We start from the raw sequence: 25,053 nt of genomic DNA, 5'->3' as shown, positions 1-25,053 counted from the left end.
GCAGAATTCCTTCTTCTCCTGATCTGCCATCTCTGCTACTTCATTAAATAGCCTTCGCGCTAGGTTCCGGAAAATGCTCATCGTTTCCATTGGCGCGACGCGCGGCCGAGGCTGGGGAAAGAGCGAGACGGTTCGAGATCCGTCCGCGACATATGACGCAACTCTGTATCACCACGCCCCTTTCCCTCGAGAACCTTCAAGGGCTTGCTCAGCTGCCGATGTAAGAAGGTTGATGGGCTGAATGACGCGTCCGAAGGGGAGAGACGCGTACCCGGGGAGTCTTTGGATGCTTTGTTTTCTTTTTATCATTGACCTTGAGGCGCCTCTCAAACGTTTGGTAGCGAGAATTCGGCGACGCGCCCTTTTAGAGTACTTGTTTGTGACACTGCCCCAACTTTAACATTATTATCTCATAATATTCAAAACCACATAAACGAGTGCGATCAGTCACCACACACTTAAAGACTGTAACATAGTCCGTCGCTCATGGCGCGTCATATTCACAATAGAACACTCAATACAATTGCACATCGCAATTCAATCACACAACACATGAAATATAACCACAGGTACATAAATACGACATTAGATCACACGTTTCAGACAATACAAATGTACAAAGGTCTGTGTTTACAACAATTGTACAATCCTATCCATCACGTCACCGCAACAAACACTTTGATTTGGTCGACATACACTTGTGACACAGGATAACAACAACACAACACATTGAGGCTCAACACTACCGAGCACACTCCGATTCGACCTCAGCCTCAGCACCTATCCTGTGCACTTCGAGCTGCGCTTGCGCCCTTTCTTGCGGTGCTCACTCAATCTCTTCTTGTTTTTTCTCGTTCTCGCCCTTTACAACGACGGTATCTGAGGGGGCGTCTCAGTCATCGTTGTCACTTCCGACGCTGTTAACGGGTCATAACGTTCAACCTATCTTGTCTGGTTATTCACCAGCTTGTTAATGTTACTACATTGGGTCTGGCTGGCCGACTCCGTCACCTTTACACTGTCGGTTGGTTGAGGTCGTGCTGACGTAAGTCCAGCTGCCCAGCACGTTCTCTCGTTCAACAAGATCATCTCCTGATTCACTGTCTTTTGCACCGCGGCTTCACCTTGGGCTCGAGTGAGATCCGTCACGGGATTCTCCTTCACTGTATCTCGCGGTCCCTGGGTCGGCGAGGCCTTTATCTTCGGGTCTTCCGCCAAACGTTCTGGATCATTCGGCCCTCGCGCCCCGTCATTTTTTCCGATGATGAGGTCGTACAGGGGGGAGTTCATACATAGGGCAGTAACCTTCCCGTTGAAGTACAAGGTTTCAACCTCAATTTATGCTTCGGGAAGCATCCGAACAGTACTGTCAATTAGGCAAACTGGTTTCGTTTTGCCTGTTAACTCACTTTCCCGTACCAAATTTCTCCGCACGATAACCGTGGAGCTACCGGTGTCTCTTAACACCGTAATTTTCTTGCCCGCAACATTTACAGGCAGCGTTGGCATTCCCTTCGTAACACCGGTTGGCTGTTTTGTCATTACAGCACCCACATTAGGAAGTTTCTCGCCATTTTGAACTCTACGAATCCATCGGTGATGGCATCGTCATTGGATTTCGATGCTGCTAGCACACAGGGTACCCGGTGAGTTTGACTCACTTCGTTACGACATGCGTCTGCTTTGTGCCCAGTCTGACTACACTTGAAAGATTTTACAACCGTAGGGCTCGTAAAGTTAGTTAAACAGCTGTTCGCGCGATGACCCACTCGGTTACACAGAAAACTTCGCGGAACACTCTTCGGTGCACGCTTCTTTTGTTCGTGTGCCGAACTTTTAGAATCTTCGGGACACTCTTTCTTGACCAATGCCAACTTAGTACCACCTTGCACTTCCGAGAATTGATCAGCTAATTCAAGCATGTCTTCAAGTGACTTAGCTCTCCTCTCTTTCAAGTACAGCCACAGGCTTTGGTGGCAACAGGTGAGAAATTGCTCTCTAATAAGGAGCTTTCTAAGCTCATCGTACTCCTGCGCAGTCCCTGAAAAATCGATCCATCTGTTGAAATAATGGCTAAGCCGGGCGGTGTACTGCGTAGCCGTCTCACCATCAGCTGGCTTTCCTGTCCGAAATCAGTCCCGGAAACCTTCTACAGTAAATCTCAATCGCTTCAGTAAAGCAGCTTTCACCTTTGCATAGTTTACTGCATCGGTCGGCGTCAGCCTGCCGAACACACTGAGCACTTCGCCACACAAACAGATACACAAAGCAGTTGCCCATTGATGTTCCGGCCAATTCTGGCTCTTTGCATTCGTCTCAAATCTGTGAAGGTATGCGTCAAGGTTGTCCTTCCTTTCATCGAACGCTACGAGTAGCTTGCTTGGGTTCAAGCGGAAGCCATGATCTTTCCGTTCCCTGCTTTCAACCCTAGCTTGGATTGGAGTTTCGCTCCGCTGTTGCAAACGGAGCCGCTCGAGTTCCATCTCGTGCTGCCACTGCCGTTCCCTTTCAGCCATCTCCGCCTCTCTTTCTTCTTTTAGTGGTCGCTCCTTTGCCTCTCTTTCTTCTGTCGCCCTTTCGGCTGCCAACTTTTCTCTCTCCAGCTCCAACTTCAATTGCTGCTCTCTTTCTTCTTTCAGCTGTCGCTCCTTTGCCTCTCTTTCTTCTTTCAGCTGCAGCTCCTTCGCCTCTATTTCTTTTTTCGCCCTTACAGCGGCCAGCGTTTCTCTCTCCATCTCGGCTGCCTTTTTTTCCTTGGCCCTCTCAGCTGCCAACACCCCTCTCTCCAACTCAGCTGCTTTTTCCGCTTTGGCTCTTTCGACCGCCAACCTTTCTTTTTTGAGCTCAGCTGCCTTTTCTTCGTTGGCCCTCCCTCTTTCTTCTTCTTCCTTCTGGGTGACCGACTTCCGTAGTTTGGTACCAGAACAACCAATCTTCTCCCCAAGAGCTTCTAACTTTCCGAGATCTATGGTGTCTCGCAAATAAAACCTTGCTGCGTGCAAAAAGTATCTGCCTAAATCAGTATATCGGAATACTCTCCTGCACTCCTTAACTGAGCAACACACAAAATCGTTCCGATAGCACTGTTAACAACTAGAGGCTCTTTCTCACTACTTTGGACACACTGTGCGCCAAAAGGTTCTGTCGCGGACGCATGAATAATTGTCACAGGTCCTGTTAATTAGGGAGGCGATCGCCAGGCTAATTCCAAGGAACGAAATATTGGCCCCCCTAACTGCACCACGAAAGCGTGGACAATTTAGGAGTGGTTCTATTTGGCGGGCCTGCGGACGCCGGCTGTGGCCCAAAGAATAAATGAGAGCCGAGAGTTGATAAACAACACAAAAATTTATTCTCAATTATGGCAGATCAAATCAATACAAAAACATGCAGACTCGACAATACTCTAATACAATAAGTCACCAATCAAACAACGTACTACACAGTACAATCAGCCACACTCGAAACAACAGACCCAAACAACAATACGCACTACAATGCAGTCGCATGCATCGAACAACCAAGACACCAAAAGACTAAAGAGTTCTAAAACTTATTCATATCCAAAGTCCTTGGAACAAAAGTCTGAATAATACTCTTCCAAGTATCACTCACTCAAAGTCCAGCGCTATTGTCGTTCTGCTGCCCCCGAAGTTTCTCTTCCAGGAAATCTCACGTCCTCAATTGGCGGCTCTCCAAGCACCAAACTTTTCGCCGGTAACACGTCGGCTTCCCACGCGCAGCTGTTGCCACGCATCTTCGCTCGCTGGAGGTAGAAACACACTACTGCCTGCACCACGAGTCTTCACCCCTCAGGTTCTCCTCCTTTGTCACTGAGAACAAAAGGCTTCGCCCACACGGCGGAAAGACCCTACGCACACTTGCGCAAAACTTTCATCTCCTGCCTACACACACGGGCGCGATCTTTTTTCTTCTCCTGATTTGTCACTAAGGACATAACCTTCGCCGACAGACACGGCATAATACCCTACACAATCTAGCATCAAATTCCTTCTTCTCCTTTGTCACTGAGGACAAAAGGCTTCGCCGACAAGGCGGAAAACCCTACGCACCCTGGCGAAAAATTCCTTCTTCTCCTGATCTCCCATCTCTGCTGCTCGGTTAAATACCCTTCACGCTAGATTCCAGAAAATTCTCATCGTTTCCGTCGGCGCGATGCGTTGCCGAGGCTGTGGAAAGAGCGAGACGGTTTGAGAGCCGTCCGCGACACATGACGCAACTCTGCATTACCACGTCCCTATCCCTCGAGAACCTTCCAGGGCTTACTCGGCTGCCGATGTGAGGAGGTTGATCGGCAGAACGACGCGTCCGAGGGGGAGAGACGCGCGCCCAGAAAGTCTTTGGATGCTTGTTTTCTCTTTATCGTTGACCTTGAGGCGCCTCTCTAACACTTGTTCGCGGGAATTAGGCTGCGCGCCCTTTTTTTGAGCACTCGTTTGTGACAGAGACCAACTACCAGATTTCGATCACTTTGCACGAAAACTCAGGAAGTGCACAAAAGGCCACCAGATCGTCCTATTGGGAGACTCCAATGCCTCACAGGGGCAGAAGTTGAACAAGTTGAACCTCACTGCGGCAGAGTAGAGTGTGGTACCAGAAACCTTAGGCAGCGATCACCATATCCTACAAATTGACGTCGCCAGACCAAGACAAAAATAGTGCCACATTGAATAAGCAGTGCCAAGAGAACAACGAAGAACACGCGCAGCGAGAGAAGAAGACGAGGTTCTCTTCCGATCAGTTTGCCAGTGTTCTGGTACAATTGAAGTGAGTTTCCTGGATTCGACTGCTGCTGTTTCTGCATTGTGACACTGGTGGAGGCGCTGGGTACATGTTCGGGACGCCTGACAACAGCCCCGCATCTGGTCAAGAAAGACTTCCGCGCATCGACACCCCCGTTCACCGCAGCAGCCAGTGCCTGTTAGGCCTCAGCCCGGAGTTTGGTCCATTGCCGGAAAGCGTGACTGTGCCAGAAAGCATGACGGCGCCTGGAAGCACTGGCCCCAACATTTCCAGCCCAAGCACGACACAGGTGACTGTTTTGAACCCTCGACTTCGGTTGACTTCCACGGAAACGCATATGAGGATGCACATGACTGGCTCGAGGAATTCGAGCACACAGCGAATGTTAACGATTGGAACACCACACAGAAATTGGGCTACGTTTATTTTCCGCTTCAAGACGGAGCCCGAACATGGTTCACGAATCGCGTGTGGTCGTCTTGCGACGAGTTCCGACAGAAGTTCCTCGACACGTTCGCGAACACTGAAAGACGAGAAATCGCACAGCGTCTCCTCGAGTCGCGGATTCAGAAACCAAATTAATCCGTTACGATGTTTGTTGAGGACATGGCGCGGCTATTTCGTCGAGCAGATCCTAGTATGCCCGAAGCCAAAAAGGTTAGCCACCTCATGCGGGGCATTAAAGAGCAGCTGTTCACTGGTCTCGTACGAAACCCGCCTACAAGTGTGGATGAATTCTCCAAGGAGGCGACATCTATCAAACGCGCACTGCATCTACGTTATCGCCAGTATGACCGCCCTACCCACAGTGCACCGATCAGCGTGGCAGCCACTACCACAGCAACAACACCCGACGAAGGTTTTTTGCGCCAACTTATACGAGAAATCGTACAAGAAGAGGTCAAGAAACTCGTCGCCAAACCGAACGACTGCGCGATCGCCTCAGTAACGGAAGTTGTACGCCACGAGAACAGGCAAGCGCTCTCGCTTCCTGAGCCGAACACGAGCACTCCCAGGGCAAGCTATGCAGACGTATTCCGCCGACAGCCAACGAACGTGCCGACACCACATCAGTACCACCAGCAACATCCGCCGTCAGTGCCTTGGTACTACAGAGAAACTTCGATGCCGAGGCGGCCACCACTTCGCAAAACTGACATCTGGAGTACCCCTGATCATAGGCCCCTGTGCTTTCACTGTGGGGAAGCAGGCCACATCGTTCGGTATCGCCCGTATCGCGCCGCAGGGTACCAAGGGTTTCCTTCTACGGTTCCTCGGCGCCATTTCAACGGAACACCTGACGTCGACACGAATGTCATGACGCCGCGGGATGTTCCTCCTGGGTTTCGGTCACGCTCAACCTCTCCTGGGCGTTATTCTCCATCTTCTAGACGGAGCACCACTGACATGCCAAGAGGGAGATCTGCTAGTCTACGCCGGGGAAACTAAAAGCAGCGACCTCAGGGGAAAGGTTACGAATCGTCGAAGTGCTGAAAATCCCCCCTTACTGCCGAGCGAAGAGAGACACATTTTCAATGAATCGACGAAAGATGGGGTTGTTACTGCCAAAGTTGCAATTACGATTGACGGACATGACGTCATGGCATTGGTCGACACTGGCGCGGACTTCTCAATAATGATTGAGAGTCTGGCAGACACGCTAAGGAAGATTAGAATGGAATGGACAGGACCGCAGATTAGAGGAGCTAGAGGGCAGCTACTCACACCTACCGGAAAGTGCACCGCAAGAATGAAGATAGGGGATGCATCCTTCGTCGAAACTTTTGTTATTCTTTCTGAGTGTTGCAAACAGGCAATCTTGGGTATGGGTTTCTTGCGTGAATTTGGTGCCATCATCAATATTCCGGACGGTGTACTGACCTTTTCAGTGGATCAAAGTGCAGCGCTACACCGAAAATCCCTACGAGTCATTGACGATGTGACCGTACCTCCGTTATCGTGCCGCCTTGTTTCAGTCCCGTGCAGCGAGCAAAATACTGCAGAAGGAATCGCTGAACACGTATTGACGTCCTACTCTCTTGCGGTGTTATAATTGCCAGAAGTATCGTCAATGATGTGTGCGGTGAAGCAGACGTTCTGTTGACGAATTTTACCAACGAGCGACGACACATTACACAAGGCACTACAGTTGCCTACTTCGACGAGATCACCGAAATCCGCGAATGCTGTGTAGTACAACAGGACCAGCCGCAAGCCACGTCAGCCCCACCACCTAATGACGTAAGCTCGGATTTGTCACCAGCGCAGAGGCAGCGTCTAGTAGATCTTCACCAGTTCAAAGACAGTTTTTCATCGACCTCGAGGGTCAGTCAAACACCACTGACGAAGCATCGGATAATCACGGAGGAGACGGCATGGCCAATACGACAGAACCCATACCGCGTAGCACCGAAAGAGCGTGAAGCAATTCAAGAACAAGTGAAAAAAGTGCTCGATGATGACGTCATCCAGCCGTCAAGAAGTCCTCGGTCATCGCCGGTAGTGCTGGTTAAAAAGAAAGACGGAAGCTCGTGATTTTGTGTCGACTACCGCAAGCTGAACCGTGTGACAAAGAAAGACGTACACCCATTACCGCCGTGCATCGATGATTCACTCGACAGGCTGAAGTATGCGCGCTACGTTTCGTCAATGGACCTCAAAAGTGGGTATTGGCAAATTGAGGTCGACGAGCGAGATAGAGAAAAAACGGCTTTTGTAACGCCTGAGGGGCTTTATGAATTTAAAGTTATGCCATTTGGATTGTGCTCAGCCCCCGCAACATTTCAAAGACTGATGGATACCGTTCTGTCAGGCCTTAAGAGGCAGACATGTCTGGTCTATCTGGACGACGTCATTGTTTTTTCAAAAACATTTGAGGAACACCTGAGCAGGCTGCTATCGGTATTCAGGGCAATAAGATCTGCCGGCCTAACACTGAAACCCGAGAAGTGTCACTTCGGTTTCAAGGAGCTTCAACTTTTAGGCCATGTCGTGAGCCATGAAGGTGTTCAACCTGATCCCGATAAGATTGCGGCCGTCAGAAAATTTCCGGTACCAAAAGACAAGCAAGCAGTCAGGCGTTTCCTTGGCCTATGCGCATACTACCGAAGGTATTTGCCAATTTCTCCCACATAGCCTCGCCGTTAACACGACTCACAAGAGAAGACGTTTCGTTCACATGGGGCGACGATCAACAGGTGGCATTTGACGATCTCCGACAACGCCTGCAGACTCCGCCTGTGCTTGCTCACTTTGATGAGGATGCTCCTACCATAGTCCATACAGATGCCAGCAACGTGGGTTTAGGCGCTGTACTCGTCCAGTGGCAAGACTCAGCCAAGCGTGTGATCGCATATGCTAGTAGGACGCTTTCCCGCGCCGAGTCCAACTACTCCACAACGGAAAAAGAGTGTCTTGCTGTCGTATGGGCGGTTATGAAGTTTCATCCGTACCTCTATGGTTGTTTCTTCCACGTAGTCAGCGACCATCATTCCCTCTGCTGGCTGACCAACTTGAAAGACCCGTCTGGTCGGCTCGCATGGTGAAGCTTACGCCTTCAAGAGTTTGATATGACGGTCGTGTATAAGTCCGGACGGCAGCACGCCGACGCCGATTGCTTATCAAGGTCACCGATAAAGCGCGACGATGACACAGACGATGAGAGCATGGCGTTTGTAGGAGTCGTTGACACGACTACGATTTCGTGCAAGCAGAAAGAAGACAGTGAGTTGCTTCCTCTTATTGAATTTTCGAATTGCCGGACAACAACCGTCCCTAGAAGATTTGCAAGGAGCCTGCCGTCATTCTGCTTACGTAGTGGTGTTCTTTATAAGAAGAGCTTTTCCCCCAGAGGAAGCACCCATCTACTTGCCGTTCCGATGTCACTTCGTGAGGAGATACTTTGTGCTTCCACGATGAGCCAACGTCTGGTCATCTCGGAGACACACGCACATTGGCCAGAATCCAACAGAAATACTAATGGCATTACGTGCATTACGTGCGCACGTGCCTCGATTGCCAACGACGAAAATCGCCACCATTAAAACCAGCTGGACTATTACAACCAATTCAAGTGCCCACGGTACCTTTTGCCCAAATTGGAATGGATCTCCTTGGACCATATCCGACTTCCCATGCTGGCAACAAGTGAATAATAGTCGCCACTGATTATCTTACGCGCTATGCGGAAACAAAGGCGTTATCAAGTGGCACCGCCGTTGAAACCGCACGATTCTTCGTAGAAAATATTGTCTTGAGGCACGGTGCTCCAACAATTGTAATAACGGATCGAGGTGCCGCTTTCACGGCCGCGCTCCTGAAGACAGTGCTTGAGCTCAGTGGAACAGCCCATCGGAAAACCACTTCCTGTCATCCACAAACGAACGGCTTAACAGAACGCCTCAACAAGACTCTTGCCGACATGTTGAGTATGTACGTTGACGTGAATCACAAGAACTGGGACGACATTCTACCGTACATCACGTTCGCCTATAATACAGTGCAGCAAGAAACTACACGAAGAACGTCGTTCAGTCTCTTTCATGGCCGTGAAGTGACGACGATGCTTGACGCCATGTTACTGCACGACTGCAATGACATTGATTTGGACGCTGCATCTTTTACCCAACGAGCAGAAGAAGCGAGGCAGCTTGCGCGCGTCCGAATCACCCAGCAGCAAAATTATGACGCCCAACGTTATAATCTGCGACACCGACATGTCGTCTATCGGGCCGGCGACAAAGTCTGGGTATGGAGTCCTATCCGCCGCCGCGGACTGTCCGAAAAATTGCTGAAGAAGTATTTTCGCCCCTAGACAGTTTTACAACGCCTGAGCGACATTAATTACGTGGTCGTTCCTGACAGCCCCTCGACAATTTGCCAGCAAAAACCAGAAATCGTGCACGTTGTGCGAATGAAGCCCTACTTTTCGGACTGATTTACACCATACATCTACTCCACCGTCTTTTGTAGAAGAGCATCGGGACGCTGCTCTCTGGAGGGGGGCAAATGCCACATTGAATAAGCAGTGCCAAGAGAACAACAAAGAACACGCGCAGAGAGAGAAGAAGACGAGGTTCTCTTCCAATCAGTTTGCCAGTGTTCTAGTACAATTAAAGTGAGTTTCCTGGATTCGACTGCTGCTGTTTCTGCATTGTGACAATAGCATGCTTATTGGCGCGGAATTTCTACAGGGTTCATCTTGCAGTTGAAACCACTATAACCGACATTGAAGAGTGTTTCAAGAATGTTCTAGATACATCCGAACGAAACACTAAAAACATACAGCTAAACAGCAATAAAACTGCAGTCGACGGCCATCTGCTCCAACTCTGGGAGGCTAGGAGAAGAATTTTGAAGAGGTGGAAGCGGCAAAAGCCTAACGGGAAGCTTCAGTAATGCGTCACTCTTGTCACCAAGCAATGTCAAGATTATGCCAACCAACTGGCTGTGCAGAACTGGCACGCCTATTGTGACAAGTTACAGGAAACTCTTAGCACCAAGAAAACCTGGCACCTGTTCGGTTCTCTTCTCGGTACGCAACCCTTCAAGGTAGCACAAAAGCAGCATCTTCACAGGCTTATTCACAACTACGCCAGATCGGAAAAACATCTCCTTCAAGAATTAGTGAAAAAACTTTGCGGAGACGCGCCCGCTGTCATGCCGTTTACCACCAAAGATTATACAGGAACACCAAACCCTGACCTCGACCGGCCCTTCAGGCAGGCGGAACTTTACGCTGCCCTAGTGAAGTTGGCAAGAAATACCAGCGCCGCAGAAGACCGAATGGTCCGGAAACATATGCGAAACTTACCGCACTATATCACCAGAGCTGTCTCCAATATTACAACTATTGCTGGGAGAAAGAAGAGCTGCCTGTGGTTTGGAAGCACCGGGAGATCACCATAATTTTCAATGCTAACAAACCTATCAGCAAAGAGAACTTGCGGCCGATTTCCCTCACCTCGTATGTGGGAAACTTATTTGAACATATGGTACATGACAGCTTGACGCTGTACCTACAAGATATTTAGCACCTATTAGATACGATGTTCGTCTTCAGACAGGAGCTCTTGACGCCTGACGTGCTTCTACTACTCAAAGAAGGCCTTCTTGATCCCCTGAGTCACCGAAACAAATACTTAATTATCAGGGTAAATTTAAGGAAGAATTCGACAACGTCAGCCATAACGTGATCCTCACGAACCTCCAAGGCACCGGCTGGGGCGTTACGACCTACACGTATGTTCGAAACTTTTGACGGTCCATACAACAACTGTGGGCATTTAGAACATCCACGCAAAAGCTTCCAACTACCTAAAAGAGGCACGCGACAGGGTTCGCTCACGTCCCCGCTATTGTTCTAGGTAGGCATGATCAATTTGTTAAGGTTTTCAATAGAACACCAGATATACGGCATGCAATGTACGCTGATGACATCACGCTCTGGACCAACGCTTCAAGCATGGGGAGACAGGAGAGCTGCTTACAAGATGACGAAAACATCATCAAAATGTATCTACGAAACAGTGGCGTCAACTGCACCCCTGAAATGTCTGAGCAACCTATACTCAAATCAAGGGCGAGAGGCAGGCCACCCATATTTGAAGAGCCCGTTGCTTGTGTCACCCTCAACGGGACAATTATTCTGAAAGTTGATACGCTACGGGTACTCTGACTTCACATACACAAAGATCGATCGGGAGTAGCCATCCTACCGACACTGCAAAGAACTCTCTCGCAGCTCATTCATCTCGCCAAGAGGATCACAAACGAACGCGATCGGCTTAAAGAACTCAACATCCTACGAATAATGCAAGCTCTGCTCACCAGCCGCATTAGTACGGCAAGCCATACCTCAGTTTAAAAACCGCCCAATTAAAAAAAACCCAATATTTGGATAAAAAAGGCAACTAAAGCCACCTTGGACTACCAACCATGGTTTTTACTTCCCCACTTCTTAAGATGGGTGTCCAGAACACGTTGCAAAAGCTCACCTAGGCTCACGAGAACAACCAGCTGGAACGACTGAAGCTCAGGCCCCTAGAAGGACGGTGTTCCGGTATCTCAACTGCAGGAAAAGAATAGATTGCGGCGGATTCAGACCGGAAAAAGCGCATCCCAGTGGACGCTCGAGGGTCTCTTTCCACGCGTATGCTATCATCATCATAGACTCTCACGGCTGAGAGTTAGCGTCGGCCACAGTAAAGGCTCGCAACTCAGACGCACCAAAAGAACCGGTAATTGCTCTCGCACAACCCCGTGTAAAGATGCCGCGGTGATCTTCACTGACTCGCAAGCCGCTTGCCGCAATTATGCGAAGGGTCACGTCTCAGCCGACGCAATTGACATCCTGCAATGGCGAAGCTCTCCACCTCCATATACCTGCGTAATCTGCGTTTCTAGACACGAGGGTCTACGGGAAAATGAAGGAGCCCAAAACGCTGCCCGCGAACACGTCATCCGTGCTGCCTTGGGACCAAAAGTTACCTGACCTGTGGGTGCTAAGATGGAGGTATTAGAAAACACATTCTCATTGGTACTTCAGTACTTCAAACTGGAGCAACGAATGTACTCTCCACCCCATTCAACACTAATCAAAGACGAAAGCGTGATCTTCAGACGCCTGCAAAGCAACACTTACATACATAACATACTAATGCACCGCCTCTACCCAACGGCACATAGCTACATGTACCCACTCTGCAGCGTACCAGAAACCCTGACACACTTCCTCATGGAAGGCCATGGTCATACAAACGACGACATGTAACGAAGCCGCACCAAGTCGCAAGAGTAAACGATGACCACCCAATGTAAACGTCGGAGGCCAAGCTCGTCCTTGAGGACCTGGAAGACCAGCGACCACTGGTCGCCAGGGCTACGAGGGCACTCAAATTAGGCCAGAAGGTTCCTGGACTAGGGAAGCCTCTCCCTTGTGGGTAGTAGTTGCTTAGTAGTAGGGTAATACCGGGCCTCGCTCAGGACGCTCATTATAAAAGAACGTTTCTTACTTTCCCCCAATTCAATGAGACTTGAGATATATAGGTAACGGTTTTGCAGATCCTTGAAAAAAGGCGATCAGGCCACACACGCTCAATTGGTTCCTACCACGCACAGAAAGCAATGAGCGAGTGTAGCCCGAATTCAACAAGTCAGCTGACATAGCTACGCGAGGACTAGTAAACCACGCAGCTATCGCGGACTGTGCCACCGTTATTTTAAAGAACCAAGACATTTTTATCTATCTCGTGTAACCAACTGAGAGAACATTTTTACCTGGCGCGATGAAAATACCCTCCACTACACAAAACATTGAGCAGACCTCAGGCTCTGACAGTCAGGCTTCTTCATATTGGGGCGTACCACGATTTTGCAGTTTTGAACAAGATATATCCACAAATGTTTTCTAGTAATGCATGTTCCACTTGACCTGAAGTAGCCAACATGGAACACATGTTCTGGCAGTGCCTCGCGTCAGGCTCTGGTATAGTCAGAACGTAGTTCAAAAGCGGAAATGGGTCGGTGTTATCACCACCTCAATCAATTCCTGCTCAATCGAGAGCTCAAAATGATGTATATAATACAATCGCAGTGCTCTGGTACTTCTGCAGGCGATTCTGGGAAAGTTTACCCGTGAACAGTGCAAGGTACTGCATTTCTGGCTGTCGCTCTTGCCACATCCTGCAGCAAAAATGCCGCAATAAAAAATAGAGACACACTCAGCTTTGTATTTTTTTGAGTTGCAACTCAAAGGTAGTGCACCTTTTGCAATGGCATCAGCCACTTCGGTTTCGTTGCCCTTTTGAAACTTTTATGTGTACTGGTTTGCTGCCAGTATTAACAACCATTTTTTGGATTCTAGCTCCAGCTACGGAGGGGTCAGTTTGTCGTGGCGAGAAATCCAAAAAAAGCAGCTGATGCTCAGGGTAGAGTACAAACTGGCGACCGGAGAAACTTGTAAAACTTTCTAAGCCAAAAACTTAGCACGAGCACTTTGCTTTCATATTGAGCTTCATTTCGCACTGCTGGTGTCAGAGCGCGTAAGGCAAACACAATTTGCCGTTCTTGTCTGTCAGGCACTTCATGAAAAATAACAGCTCCAATATGGCACGTGGCAGTGGCACACTGAAGCAAGAGTTGTTTCGAAACGTCAAATGATGTAAGCGCTCAACAGCTCATTAGTGGTTGCTTAGTCGCTTCAAAAGACCAGACTTCAGACCAGAACCGCGTTTGCTCTTTTTTACCATCTTGAGCAAAGTTTCTGCCACAATAGCTAGGATCTTAACAAACTTTCCATAAAAATTGAGCAAGCCAAATAAGCTTTTAGTGCAGTCACGTTTTTGGTGTTGGAGCTTCCTTTATGGCCTTGACCATCTTAGCCTTCTGAGGTGAGCTGGAGGCCTTGATAGCGTATTGAGTGTACTGGACTTGTTTTTATTTCTCTGTTTTCAAGGTTTTAATGTTCTCGCTCAAGCATTTCAAGACAATTTCTAACGTTTTAGAGCACTTATTCACATCTTTGCTAGCAATTAAGACGCCGCCGATGTTGCAGCCCATATTTTCGTTCCTTCTGTGAGAACACTATTCCCTGCGATTGGGAATCTTCACTTCACCATGTTCACCACCTTCACTTTTAACCTATAATCATCCTTGTGAGCATTTTGTTCAAGTAAAAAATCGGTCTGGCAGGTTCGTTGAATTAAAAGCGTTGACACCATGTCATCGCCGCTGCCCTACAGTGTGGTGAAGGCTGCTGTCAATCGTCAAGTCCTCTCTCACTTCGAGATCGCCTGAAGCTTCGTTCGGGTCCGTGGTTGCTAGAATTTTCTGTTGTCATAATCAAAGAGACACTGCCTGGACAATTCAGCAGCTCCACCTAACCATCTCTCCCCCCATGGATCGCCACCACCCGCCAGCGGCATCCATGTATCTTCACGCCTCTACCACGCGACGATGTCAAAGTATGGCTGAAATAGAATGACTTGTCAAGTGTATATCACCAATTAGACGCACTCCAAAAACTTCTTCAATTCGCCTTCTACCTATCAGACCACGGGAAAATCGAGGTATTTGAATCACGAGGGCAGCTTACCTGAGTGGCCTGTCTTTGTGCAACAAATCCTCAGAATTTTTGAACGCCAAATGTCCCCACTGAAGAATGGAAGACGAAGCTCGACGTTCGCGTACAGCACGCTGTTGAGACGTACACCTCGTACAAGGAATACGTCTTTTCCTTAGCCGTAACGTGATTTCGGCTATGTCCGAAGCTGACCGCGTTTGACGCATCCTCAAATAGATGAACCACGTCGCGTTCATTCCCATGGTCGTCCAAAATCCCACGTTCGTTGAGGATGCCATCACGGCCCCCGAACATATCAATGAATTGCAGGCCATCTGGCTGCACCCAGACGACTGTGGCATCTGGCTTTCGTCAGACGCGTATATACGTACCTTGATTGCTACTTTGATTCGTGAAGAGCTCACGCGCGAGGGTTGTTATTTCTGCCGGCCTCTCAGCCTCACTCCTCGTCTGCTGGTCTACGCCACAGACAAGAGATGTCTTACGGCTTGCTCCCTCACACCTGACAATCCCCCGCTGCGGCGAACTCCACCCGTGGCGTATGTGGAAATTGTTCTAATGCAACCTGCATTGGTCCGGAAGTAAACTAATTGCAAGAGCCTCATCTTAAAGTCCGGCACCAGACTTCAGCAAATGTAATACGGTGAATGAAATAAAAAACCGATGCGATAAATTACTCTCATATATGAAGTTGATTTCACCGAATACAACTCAAGTAGAAGAAACTGCGTACGTACAGGCAGAAAACGTTACTACCTTCAACTCCACGCGCGAGGTATGCGCTAATTGTTGCCACGCAACCCTTAATACCCAGAATGGTTCAGTCTGTGCATCCTGTTCCTTCTCAAATTAACTTTGCAACGTGTGCACTACGCTCGCCAATCCCAACTCTTTTGGCACTCTACGCCCCTTGGCACTCATCATGCCCTTTGTGTTATTGTTGAGGCATCCAAGGGCACAGCGCACAATATTGTCGCAATAGACAGCAGGACGAGGGCCGGCGCTACGACTTTTAATAATGGAAATAATCTTTTGGTCAGTTCTATCAGCACCGCTCGTCACGCTGTTTGCTTTACTCATCTTCACCACCCGACGCACATCGGACTTATCACTAAGGACGCCCGCTCCCCTTCTCCTCTTTGACGTTCAACATAGCCTCTACGACCGGTCGCCTCTGGCCTGTTTCAACAAGGCTGTGGTGTGTTAAGGTACACCCAGAGGCTTTCGTAGAAAAATATAGGGTGCCTTCCAAGTTGAGTACTAAAAAAACTAAACAGAAAAGCCAGTGGTTTTTATGTCGGCATTGGGTATACAACCCTTTACCTCCAGCATTGGAAGCAGTCGTTCTAACCATGTATGCAGCGCTGCGGACCTCCCGGTCATTCTTATACATCTAAAGGTCCCATCGGAATAATTAAATGGTAGCAATAAAACAACACGGCAATATGCAGTCGACAGGACGTTGACCACATTGGAATCGTCGAACAGCCTCTATTGAGGGGAGTGCAAACAAGTTCAGCAGAGCGCAGTAGAATGATAAAAGGACGTACTCGTTTTTGAACAGAGTGCTGTACTGAAAAAGATCAGTAACAATACCACTCGTGATGCACACAGACATTTGTGCAGAGTTGAATACTAAGCGTGTGTCTGGGTTCCCTCTATCAGCTTGCAGAGCTCAGAATATTACTTTTTAGATACCGTTCAAATCATTTCCACCTCTGGTCTTTAGTATCATACTCTTATTTGAAACTTCGTACATGTTCATATTCTTTCCATGGAAAATTCCTTGTGTCTTCGCTTATATGCTTTTTACTCCATTTGTCTAAGCTCGACTGATTCGAAGTGGGGTTTATACATATCATCATTTTACTGAAATTAGTAAGACAGTATTGGTTGGTAAGATCTGTATTTTGTTACTGTATTGATACTAACTTGCCCTATACAACAGCTTGTGCACTCCGAGTTTGATTCTAGTTTGCTCTGACGTGAAATTACCCTAGGGGTGCGAACGGAGCGAGAAAATCGTCACAAAGACAGCCTCAAAAAGGCTGCATGACTTTCGCAAAAAAGCACCCAATAAGCAGTTATATAAGTAATTTTATTTTCTTGAAAGAAACTTCACTTTAAAAATGGTACTCAAATACGATTAGAAGATATACTCAGTCCAGTCGTTTTAAATATTTACAGTTATTACCTTTTAAAATTGTCTCCAAGCTATACCCCATTCAGCTGAACACATGATTGCCACTGCATGATTGCAACTGCATGATTGTCTCTACATGTTGATTATCGCTATGTATGTTTGACTTAATCGACATACATGCTCATCGACATCGACATGCAAATTCATCGACATACATGCTATTGGTTCTTGCGATGATCACTAAAATAGCTAATATTGCTGAAAAATTCAAACTAAGCGAAAAAAATCACAGCTTTATAAGTGAAAAGCGACTTCTATAGGAGATTTGGTCAAAAGAGAAGCTCTAATTCGCATATTGTAAGTTAAACTGGAAACTGTTTCTCACGTTTTGACTATGGTCTGCTAAGCTTACGAGGTAGACAAAATACATATTCACAGATGAATTTTGTTTCTGTGTTGGATTACAATACTTGCCCATTCTGGAATATCACCGATGGGTCCAGAATTTCCGGGCCCCCCTGGCTAAAAAGAAAATAAACCGGCAATTACACCAAAGCACAACACAAGAAAAGACAGCTGCTTAGAACAAAATTACTAACAATCACCAAAAAACACATTACATGACCAGTTTACAGCTGTCTCATCTATCAAAACGGTTTGTTATTGAAGTGACAGCTATGCTATCTATTTCAACAGTAAATATGAAATAAATTTTGTAGAACTAAGATAACTGTCCTAGCCGCATCAGAACGTCTCGCACCGGGCTTCACACAGTGTAATATAGCAAATGGAATAAAAATTAGACGCGATATAGTATTCCCTTTTATAGAAGTGATTTTACAGAATACAACTCAAGTAAAAGTAACTGTATAGGTAACGGCAGAAAACATTAGTAGCACCAACTTCACACGCGAGGTATGCGCAAATTGCTGCCCAGCAACCGTTAATACCTTCAGTGGTTCAATCTGTGCATCCTGCTTCTGCTCAAACCAACTTAGCGGCACTTGACCCAGGTTCGCTTGTCCCACCTTTTCTGGTATTCTGCGCTTCTTGGCGCTCATATCGCCCAGTGCATTACAATTGTGGACCTTGAGGGCACATCTCCTAATATTGTCTTAAATTCTAGCAGGAAAAACGTCGCGGCTATGTCTTTTATGAAATAAATTACGCGGTATTTCCTGGTCAATAGTAGCAAAGACGCTTGTCACCCCATCATCACCTGGTAAGTACCAACAGAGCCGATTTTCATCACGAACAGCGTGGCTACGACTTTTCTGAAAGGAATTGGGTGTCCTCTTTAGGTCAGTACCAGAAGAGCCGACTTTCACCATGTCGCCCGTCTTTGCCACCCGACGCACCTCAGACCTACATGTCGATGAGTATAGCGCCAGAACAGAACAATGCCAAAGAGACAAGAAGGACCCGAAGGACGCGAGCGCTAACTTCCAACTGTGTTTATTGCGCAGAGCGCGAGAACATATAGAGGAGACTGCAAAGCATGTGACAAAAACCACGTGGGACAAAGACCAATACCCGAGTTAGGAGAAAAAAGCACAGAATCAATTGGAATAACCAACATACACTGGGAATCAATGACATGCAAAACACGAATAAGAAATGTTGATATGTCACTTTACAATCAACAAAACGTTACGAGGAGGAGGTAAACGATGCCGTAGATGGCTTTCGTGTCATGATTATCATGTTTGGAAGTGCCAATTACCTTCGCCATCTATTCACGTCACGCGATACCAAATTTAGTATATCTGGAGCTAGCGAAATGGGAGCGAGTACGCTATTACCGTGGTAGGTTGTCATGTGCTTACATGAAACGCGTGTCAGGATTGTCATGTTTGCTCCAGTCTTACGCAAGGTGCGACCAGCGTCCGTCAGCTCTGCCCAACAGCAACCAGCGCGAAATTCGCACCGATGTGATATCCAGACAACATTGCGTCTTTCTCTTTTTGTGACGGAGAGACGCTGGATGCGCTGAAGCGCACATGCTTTAAAGCAACGCAGCGCAGCGTATGCCTGCGAGTACATGGCAACACCAGCGCTTGGCGTCGCAATGCCGGCCTGACGTGACGAAATGAACGCCGGCGAACACGCGCGCCGTGTAACGTCGAAATGTATTGGCGCCTTGACTGTGGCATGTAGTCATGCTCTCGCATGACACGCATATCATGATTATCGTGGTTGTACCAGTCACATACATTTGCCATTTATTGGCGTCGCGTAATATTATATTTGGCATATGTGAAGCTAGCGAAACGGCTGCGAGTGCAATATCAGTGTGGCATGTAGTCAAGTTGTTACATAACACGCATGTCGTGATTATCATGTTTGTATGTGTCATTTACTTATGTCATTCTATTCGCATCGCGTTATGCCGAGTTTGGTACATGCGAAGCTAGCAATACGGTCGCGAGTGCCTAATTAGCGTGGCATGTAGTCATGTTGTGACAGAACACGCGTCTCAAGTTGATCATGTTCGCACTAGTATCATACTTTCGTCATCCATTTGCGTCCCGTAATACCAAGTCTGGAATAAGTGAAGCTAGCGATGCAGAAACCAACGCATTCTGAGCCTGGCATGTAGTCATATTGTTACATGACAGGCATCTCATGATTATCATGTTTGCATCAGTCGCATACCTTCTTCTTCTATTTATGTTCCGCAATACAAAATACGGTTTAAGAGAAGGCAGCAAAACAACCGCCAGCGTATCATGAGCCTGGCTTGTAGTCATGTTGTTACATGACATGCGTGTCATGATTATCATGTTATGGTCTCTCGCTTGTGTTCACCATGCAATCATGTCATACCATACCAGTTTTGCAACACCATGTAAACGAAACCACCGCAATAGCTGCAGGACCATGAAATTTAAGTCATGACTTTTATGACATACGTGTCATTATTTCAGGTTGTGACTGATGAAATATGCTCTTCATACCATCATGATATGCCTTACCAAGTTTGGTGTTGATACCATTATCGAAATGGCCAGGAGAGCTAAAAGTCGCAGGTGTCTAGATAGATAGATAGATGGATAGATAGATAGATAGATAGATAGATAGATAGATAGATAGATAGATAGATAGATAGATAGATAGATAGATAGATAGAAAGATAGATCTGCGCGACCTCGACGATGACTCGGGTGCACTCATGCCTGTGCCTGTATAGTGTCACTGTGTCCATGAAGAGGGACACACAGTTAGATTCAGTGTAGTGCTGAGCAACAAAACCATCTTTCCAGTTTCTAACATTGTTAACATGTTCTCTCAGTCGATTGTTCCGACACCCGTGTGCTCAGATTTCGGCGCGCTTTAAAGAACCCTATGTGTTCGAAATTTCCGGAGCCCTCCACTACGGCGTCTCTCATAATTAAATGGTGGTTTCGGGACGTTAAACAACACATAAAAATCAATCATTCACACACCCTCCGGTCGTTCCGACATAACAAGCACCGCAGGAAAGGGGGGTCCGAAAGAGAACTTCGCGGGAGCATGCCACATACCTATTTCTATGCTGAACTCTACATCCAGTTGATGACTGCGTTTTCACGGGGTTTGCATATTTGCCGAGGCTGATTAATTTGAACGGTGCAAAGAACAACGCACTAACTCCCACACGTTTTTCGATTTTCTAGAGCCTGTGTGGTATCTGGTGCTTGTGTGGAACAACAACGGCTATCCTTTCACGCTCTGTAGCCATTTTGCTCAGATCCTGTCGCTGCCTTTGCTATGCCCTATTAGTCCGCTGGATAGTCTCAGGAACAGAAGCGATGACTTTTAATTTTCCGTTTCGTTTCCTTTTAGACTTTTCTTTGCCTTTTTTGTGCGTTTGCTTTTTCCCTTACTCATGTACTGCTCTTTGTGCCACATTCTTTTTGTCGCATCGTTCATTGTCTCCTCTATATGTTTTCGCACTCTGCACAATAAACTCAGTATGAAGTTAGCACTCGTCTTCTTCGTGTCCTTCTTGTCTCTTTGTCGTCGTTATCTTCTCGCACTGTAGTTATCGTCATGTCATACCTCTTAGCCGTAGCTGCCACACTTCTAAGACAGACCTACCACTCAGGACGACCTCACTCCCCTTCTTCTCTCATACGCTCAACATCGCCTCTATGACAAGTCGCCGCTGGCCCTTACTACCGCTCAAAAAAATCTGGTCCAGATTTTGGACAGAAAACTACATCACCCAGACATCGCCCGGACCCGGCCAATTTGTTGTTAGTATATACTGAACGGGTGCCTATTCAAGCATTGGTGGACACTGGGGCTACTGTTTGTGCTATTTATGCAAAACTGGGTTGTGGTTTGTGTATGGTTACTATACTTCAAAATGACTTTGCCTTACTTAGTGCAAACTATTTACAATACAGCCATCAACAAAGTGCACCGTCAAATTTACCATAGATGGGATCAACACCATATTTGGGTCGTAGTGTTTATTTACTGTGCGTATATGCTTATCTTGGAAAGGGACTTTCAGATGATGCCGCCTCCATTCCATGTCAACCGCGCCCAGTGAGGCCGGGGACTTCCTACACGCTGGACGTATAAATAAATGTTATTTATATCTCTCACTCGTGTCAACAACACTTCGTACATATCCAAGAGACTGACATTACCGATGGTTAATATTCGTCGCGCCACCGCCTACGAACCATCAAAGATACCATAATGTTTCTTGGTTACGAGCAAGTTCCACGAATGACTTGAACTTTGCTGACCATGGTGATGTTCCAGCTGCTCCATCAGCCCGTTGTATGTTTCAGGGCATTGTAGTTGCAACGGGTATTATTTTTTTCACCAACGGCACCACCTTCCTTCTACGCAATGTCTTAAATGAGGCCATTCTGGTTCTGAAGGCGCTATTGTAGTTTGCGATATAGGCTCAAAAACTGTCTTTTTCATGACTGCGAATAAAGGTGTGGTGCAAAGACGCTCACCTACAAATTCTACTCCTGCTACAGCTATTGCCAAGTCAATTATCAATGACCGAACTCCACCACTAGCAGAGGAACTACTTGCGTTGTTCCCCAAGCACGAATATTGCTTCGACGTTTAATCTACAATTTTAGGACAGGCTTCAGCGGCAGCTCATCGCATACGCACGGAGATTCTATTGCCCGCTGCCGACCTTACCAGAGATTTTCTACCCAGTGTAAAATCTACGACAACCTCTTGACTGACAGTCTAAACCAAAATATCATCCGGCCTTCCACCAGCTATTTGTCATACCCTGTTGTTCTTGCACGCAAAAAAATGGTTCGGTGGAATTCAGCGTCGAGTGCCATGCGCTGAAGAGCATGACACGAGATGACGTATATCCGTTGCCTTGCATTATTGATGCTTTAGATTCATTCTAACAAACATATAATTTTTCCAGCCTTGACTTACGCTTGGGTTATTGGCTAATTTCATGCGTGAAGATGACAAGAAAAAAAACCGTGCCACACCCAACGAAAATTACGAATTAATGTTATGCCATTTGGCATCTGCAACTCGCCAGCAGCTTTCAAGTGAACTATGGATACGGTAGAGCGGCGCCTCAAGTAAAATTATGCTGTCTTACCTTGTCAATATCATCATATCTTCTTCAACATAAGAGTGACACTTATAACACCTGGACGAAGTTTGACGTGTCTCGCAGCTGCTGGTCCCAAGCTGAGTATTAAAAAGTGCCACTTCGCAACCAAATTTGTGATAGTGCTTCAACATCTCGTCAATAGAGATGGTATTAGGCCTGATCATTACAAGATTGGCGCCGTTCTTGACTTCCCGATGCATCAGCGCTCTAAGAAGCTTCATAGCCTTCTTACTTCTCGCTTCTCCTTCTTACTTTTGTCTCGCTTCTTACTTTTGGAAATTTACACTCGACTTCACCACCATTTCCGCACAAATTCAGCAGCTACTTTATTCGCGAACATCATACGTTTGGTACAAGGAGTGCCAAATAACTTTTTACACCTTGAAGTGCTTTAAACATGATTTCTTGATGATGTGATGCCAAGTAAAGCACGCAAAGTATTTTTACAATACTACTTGACGTGAACAACTACTCTCATTCTAGCAAAATATGCGTTCGCGTTTGTAGAGTCCCGCTTGGGTGTGATTTGTGCAAATGACCTACTTGAGAGCACTGGTTCAAATTATTGTTCAAGTTTTAACAGTTGTAGAAGTCTTGCGCGTTACCACACAAATACGCTTGCTCTTCTCGTTCTGCTGCACCACCACTTCCTTTTGTGCATCCAGATTTGCTTTGCAGTTTAAGGCATTCACACCCGAGTTTTCGCCTCCAGCATGCAGTATGGCTGTTTTCTTGGCTGCTAGCTTTCACCTCAGGGTGACTTTGCAAGCAGTTTCAAAGCTTAGAATTTCTTCCATGAAGAAAGCCCTTTGAATACCTTCACTGTGAATTCCTGCCACAGGCCACTCACGTATGGCGTCTGTCGCTAAGAAGCTGAAATCATATTTGTAAAACCTACTGCTTTTTCTCACTGAGGAAGTCCTCTACACATTTGTGCTGAAGCTGAGCGATGCATGTACACCTGCCATTCCAGCGATATATAAAAACGGAGAGCAGTACTGGTTTTTAAATAGAATCTTGACTTAATCAAAAGTTTTATCAATGGAATTGATAGTGTCACGGGGTCGTTGCGTCGCCGAAGACAGGGGACTTTGTGTTATATTTTAACTGTTTATTTGGGCGAACCTGTGCCCGGTAAACGGAAAATCCGATTACAGTAGCAGTCTTGGACTGATAGCTGCAAACGGAGCTTCGGCCGTCGATCAACTACTCACAAGTGGCGAAGTGCGTCGGCATTTATACTCTTGCCATCGAATGTTCTAGCGTTATCGCTGGCGGTGGCGTAGGTTCCAGAATAATCTGCACAGTTCGCAGAGTGGGCGTGATCTTGTCAAAATGATCTACTAAAGTCCGGAAGCTTCTCGAAAACTGCAGGCGCGGTTTGCGCTGAGAATTGTGTAGTGTTTTGGGACGATAACAAAACTTGAGAAATAGAACGTGGCATTGCCCCCCTCTTAAAAAGGCATCGTCCCGATGCTTTAACTAAGATGAAGGCACAACAATAATGCAAGAAAGTACAATGAATAAATTACCATACAATAATAACAAAAAACACTGTTCCGGTTTGTTAACGCGCATGAAACGGCTTGAGACGCGCGACCTGGACGACTTCAGGTCGCTATCGGCGTCGTTGAGAGTTCGTGATGCCGTCGGAGACAACTTCGTAATCAAGTGGGCCGAGATGTCGAACCACCCTGTACGGTCCGAAATACCGTCGCAGAAGCTTTTCTTAGTCCACGTCGGCGTATCGGCGTCCACACCTAAACACGTTCACCGGGCTGGTATTTCACGAAGCGTCGTCGAAGATTGTAACGGCGGCTGTCGGTCATGTGTTTATTCTTGATACGGAGACGCGCGAGTTGTCGGGCTTCTTCGGCACGTTGATGTACTCACTCACATCAAGGTTTTCTTCGTCCGTGACGTTAGGTAACATGGCATCAAGCGCGTTGCCGAGCTCCTTCCGTAGACCAATTTGTATGGAGATATCTGCGTCGTCTCCTGCACCGCCATGTTGTATGCGAAGGTCACGTATGAAACAATGGCGTCCCACGTCTTGTGTTCGACATCGACGTACTTTGCCAGCACGTCGGCGATCGTCTTGTTTAGCCGCTCGGTGAGGCCGTTGGTCTGTGGGTGGTACGCTGTCGTCCGGCGGTGGTTTGCGTGGCTGTGTGCCAAGATCGCTTGAGTTAAGTCGGCAGTAAATGCCGTTCCTCTGTCGGTGATAAGGACCTCCGGGGCGCCGTGACGTAGGACAATATTTTCGACGAAGAACTTAGCTACGTCGGATGCACTGCCTTTTGGCAGGGCTTTTGTCTCGGCGTAGCGTGCGAGGTAGTCGGTAGCTACCACGATCCATTTGTTTCCGAAAGCTGACGTCGGGAACGGCCCCAGTTGGTCCATACCATCTTGCTGGAAAGGTCGGCGAGGTGGTTCAATTGGCTGCGAAAGTCCCGCTGGCCT

The 25,053-nt window shown here is 47.3% G+C and overlaps 1 protein-coding gene across 1 annotated transcript in view; it reads right to left on the bottom strand.

Annotated features, from left to right (window-relative positions):
• The window catches only part of LOC142765967 (uncharacterized), a 150,379-nt gene that overhangs the window by 103,983 nt on the left and 21,343 nt on the right, over window positions 1–25,053 (bottom strand). The window contains exon 5 of the mRNA XM_075867775.1: window positions 17,463–17,510. Coding sequence (XP_075723890.1) covers window positions 17,463–17,510 — 48 coding nt within the window. The remainder of the gene's footprint in view (window positions 1–17,462; window positions 17,511–25,053) is intronic.

The sequence above is a fragment of the Rhipicephalus microplus genome, chromosome 6 (assembly GCF_043290135.1).
Source record: "Rhipicephalus microplus isolate Deutch F79 chromosome 6, USDA_Rmic, whole genome shotgun sequence".
NCBI lineage: Eukaryota > Metazoa > Arthropoda > Arachnida > Ixodida > Ixodidae > Rhipicephalus > Rhipicephalus microplus.
This window is presented reverse-complemented; position numbering and strand designations above follow the sequence as displayed.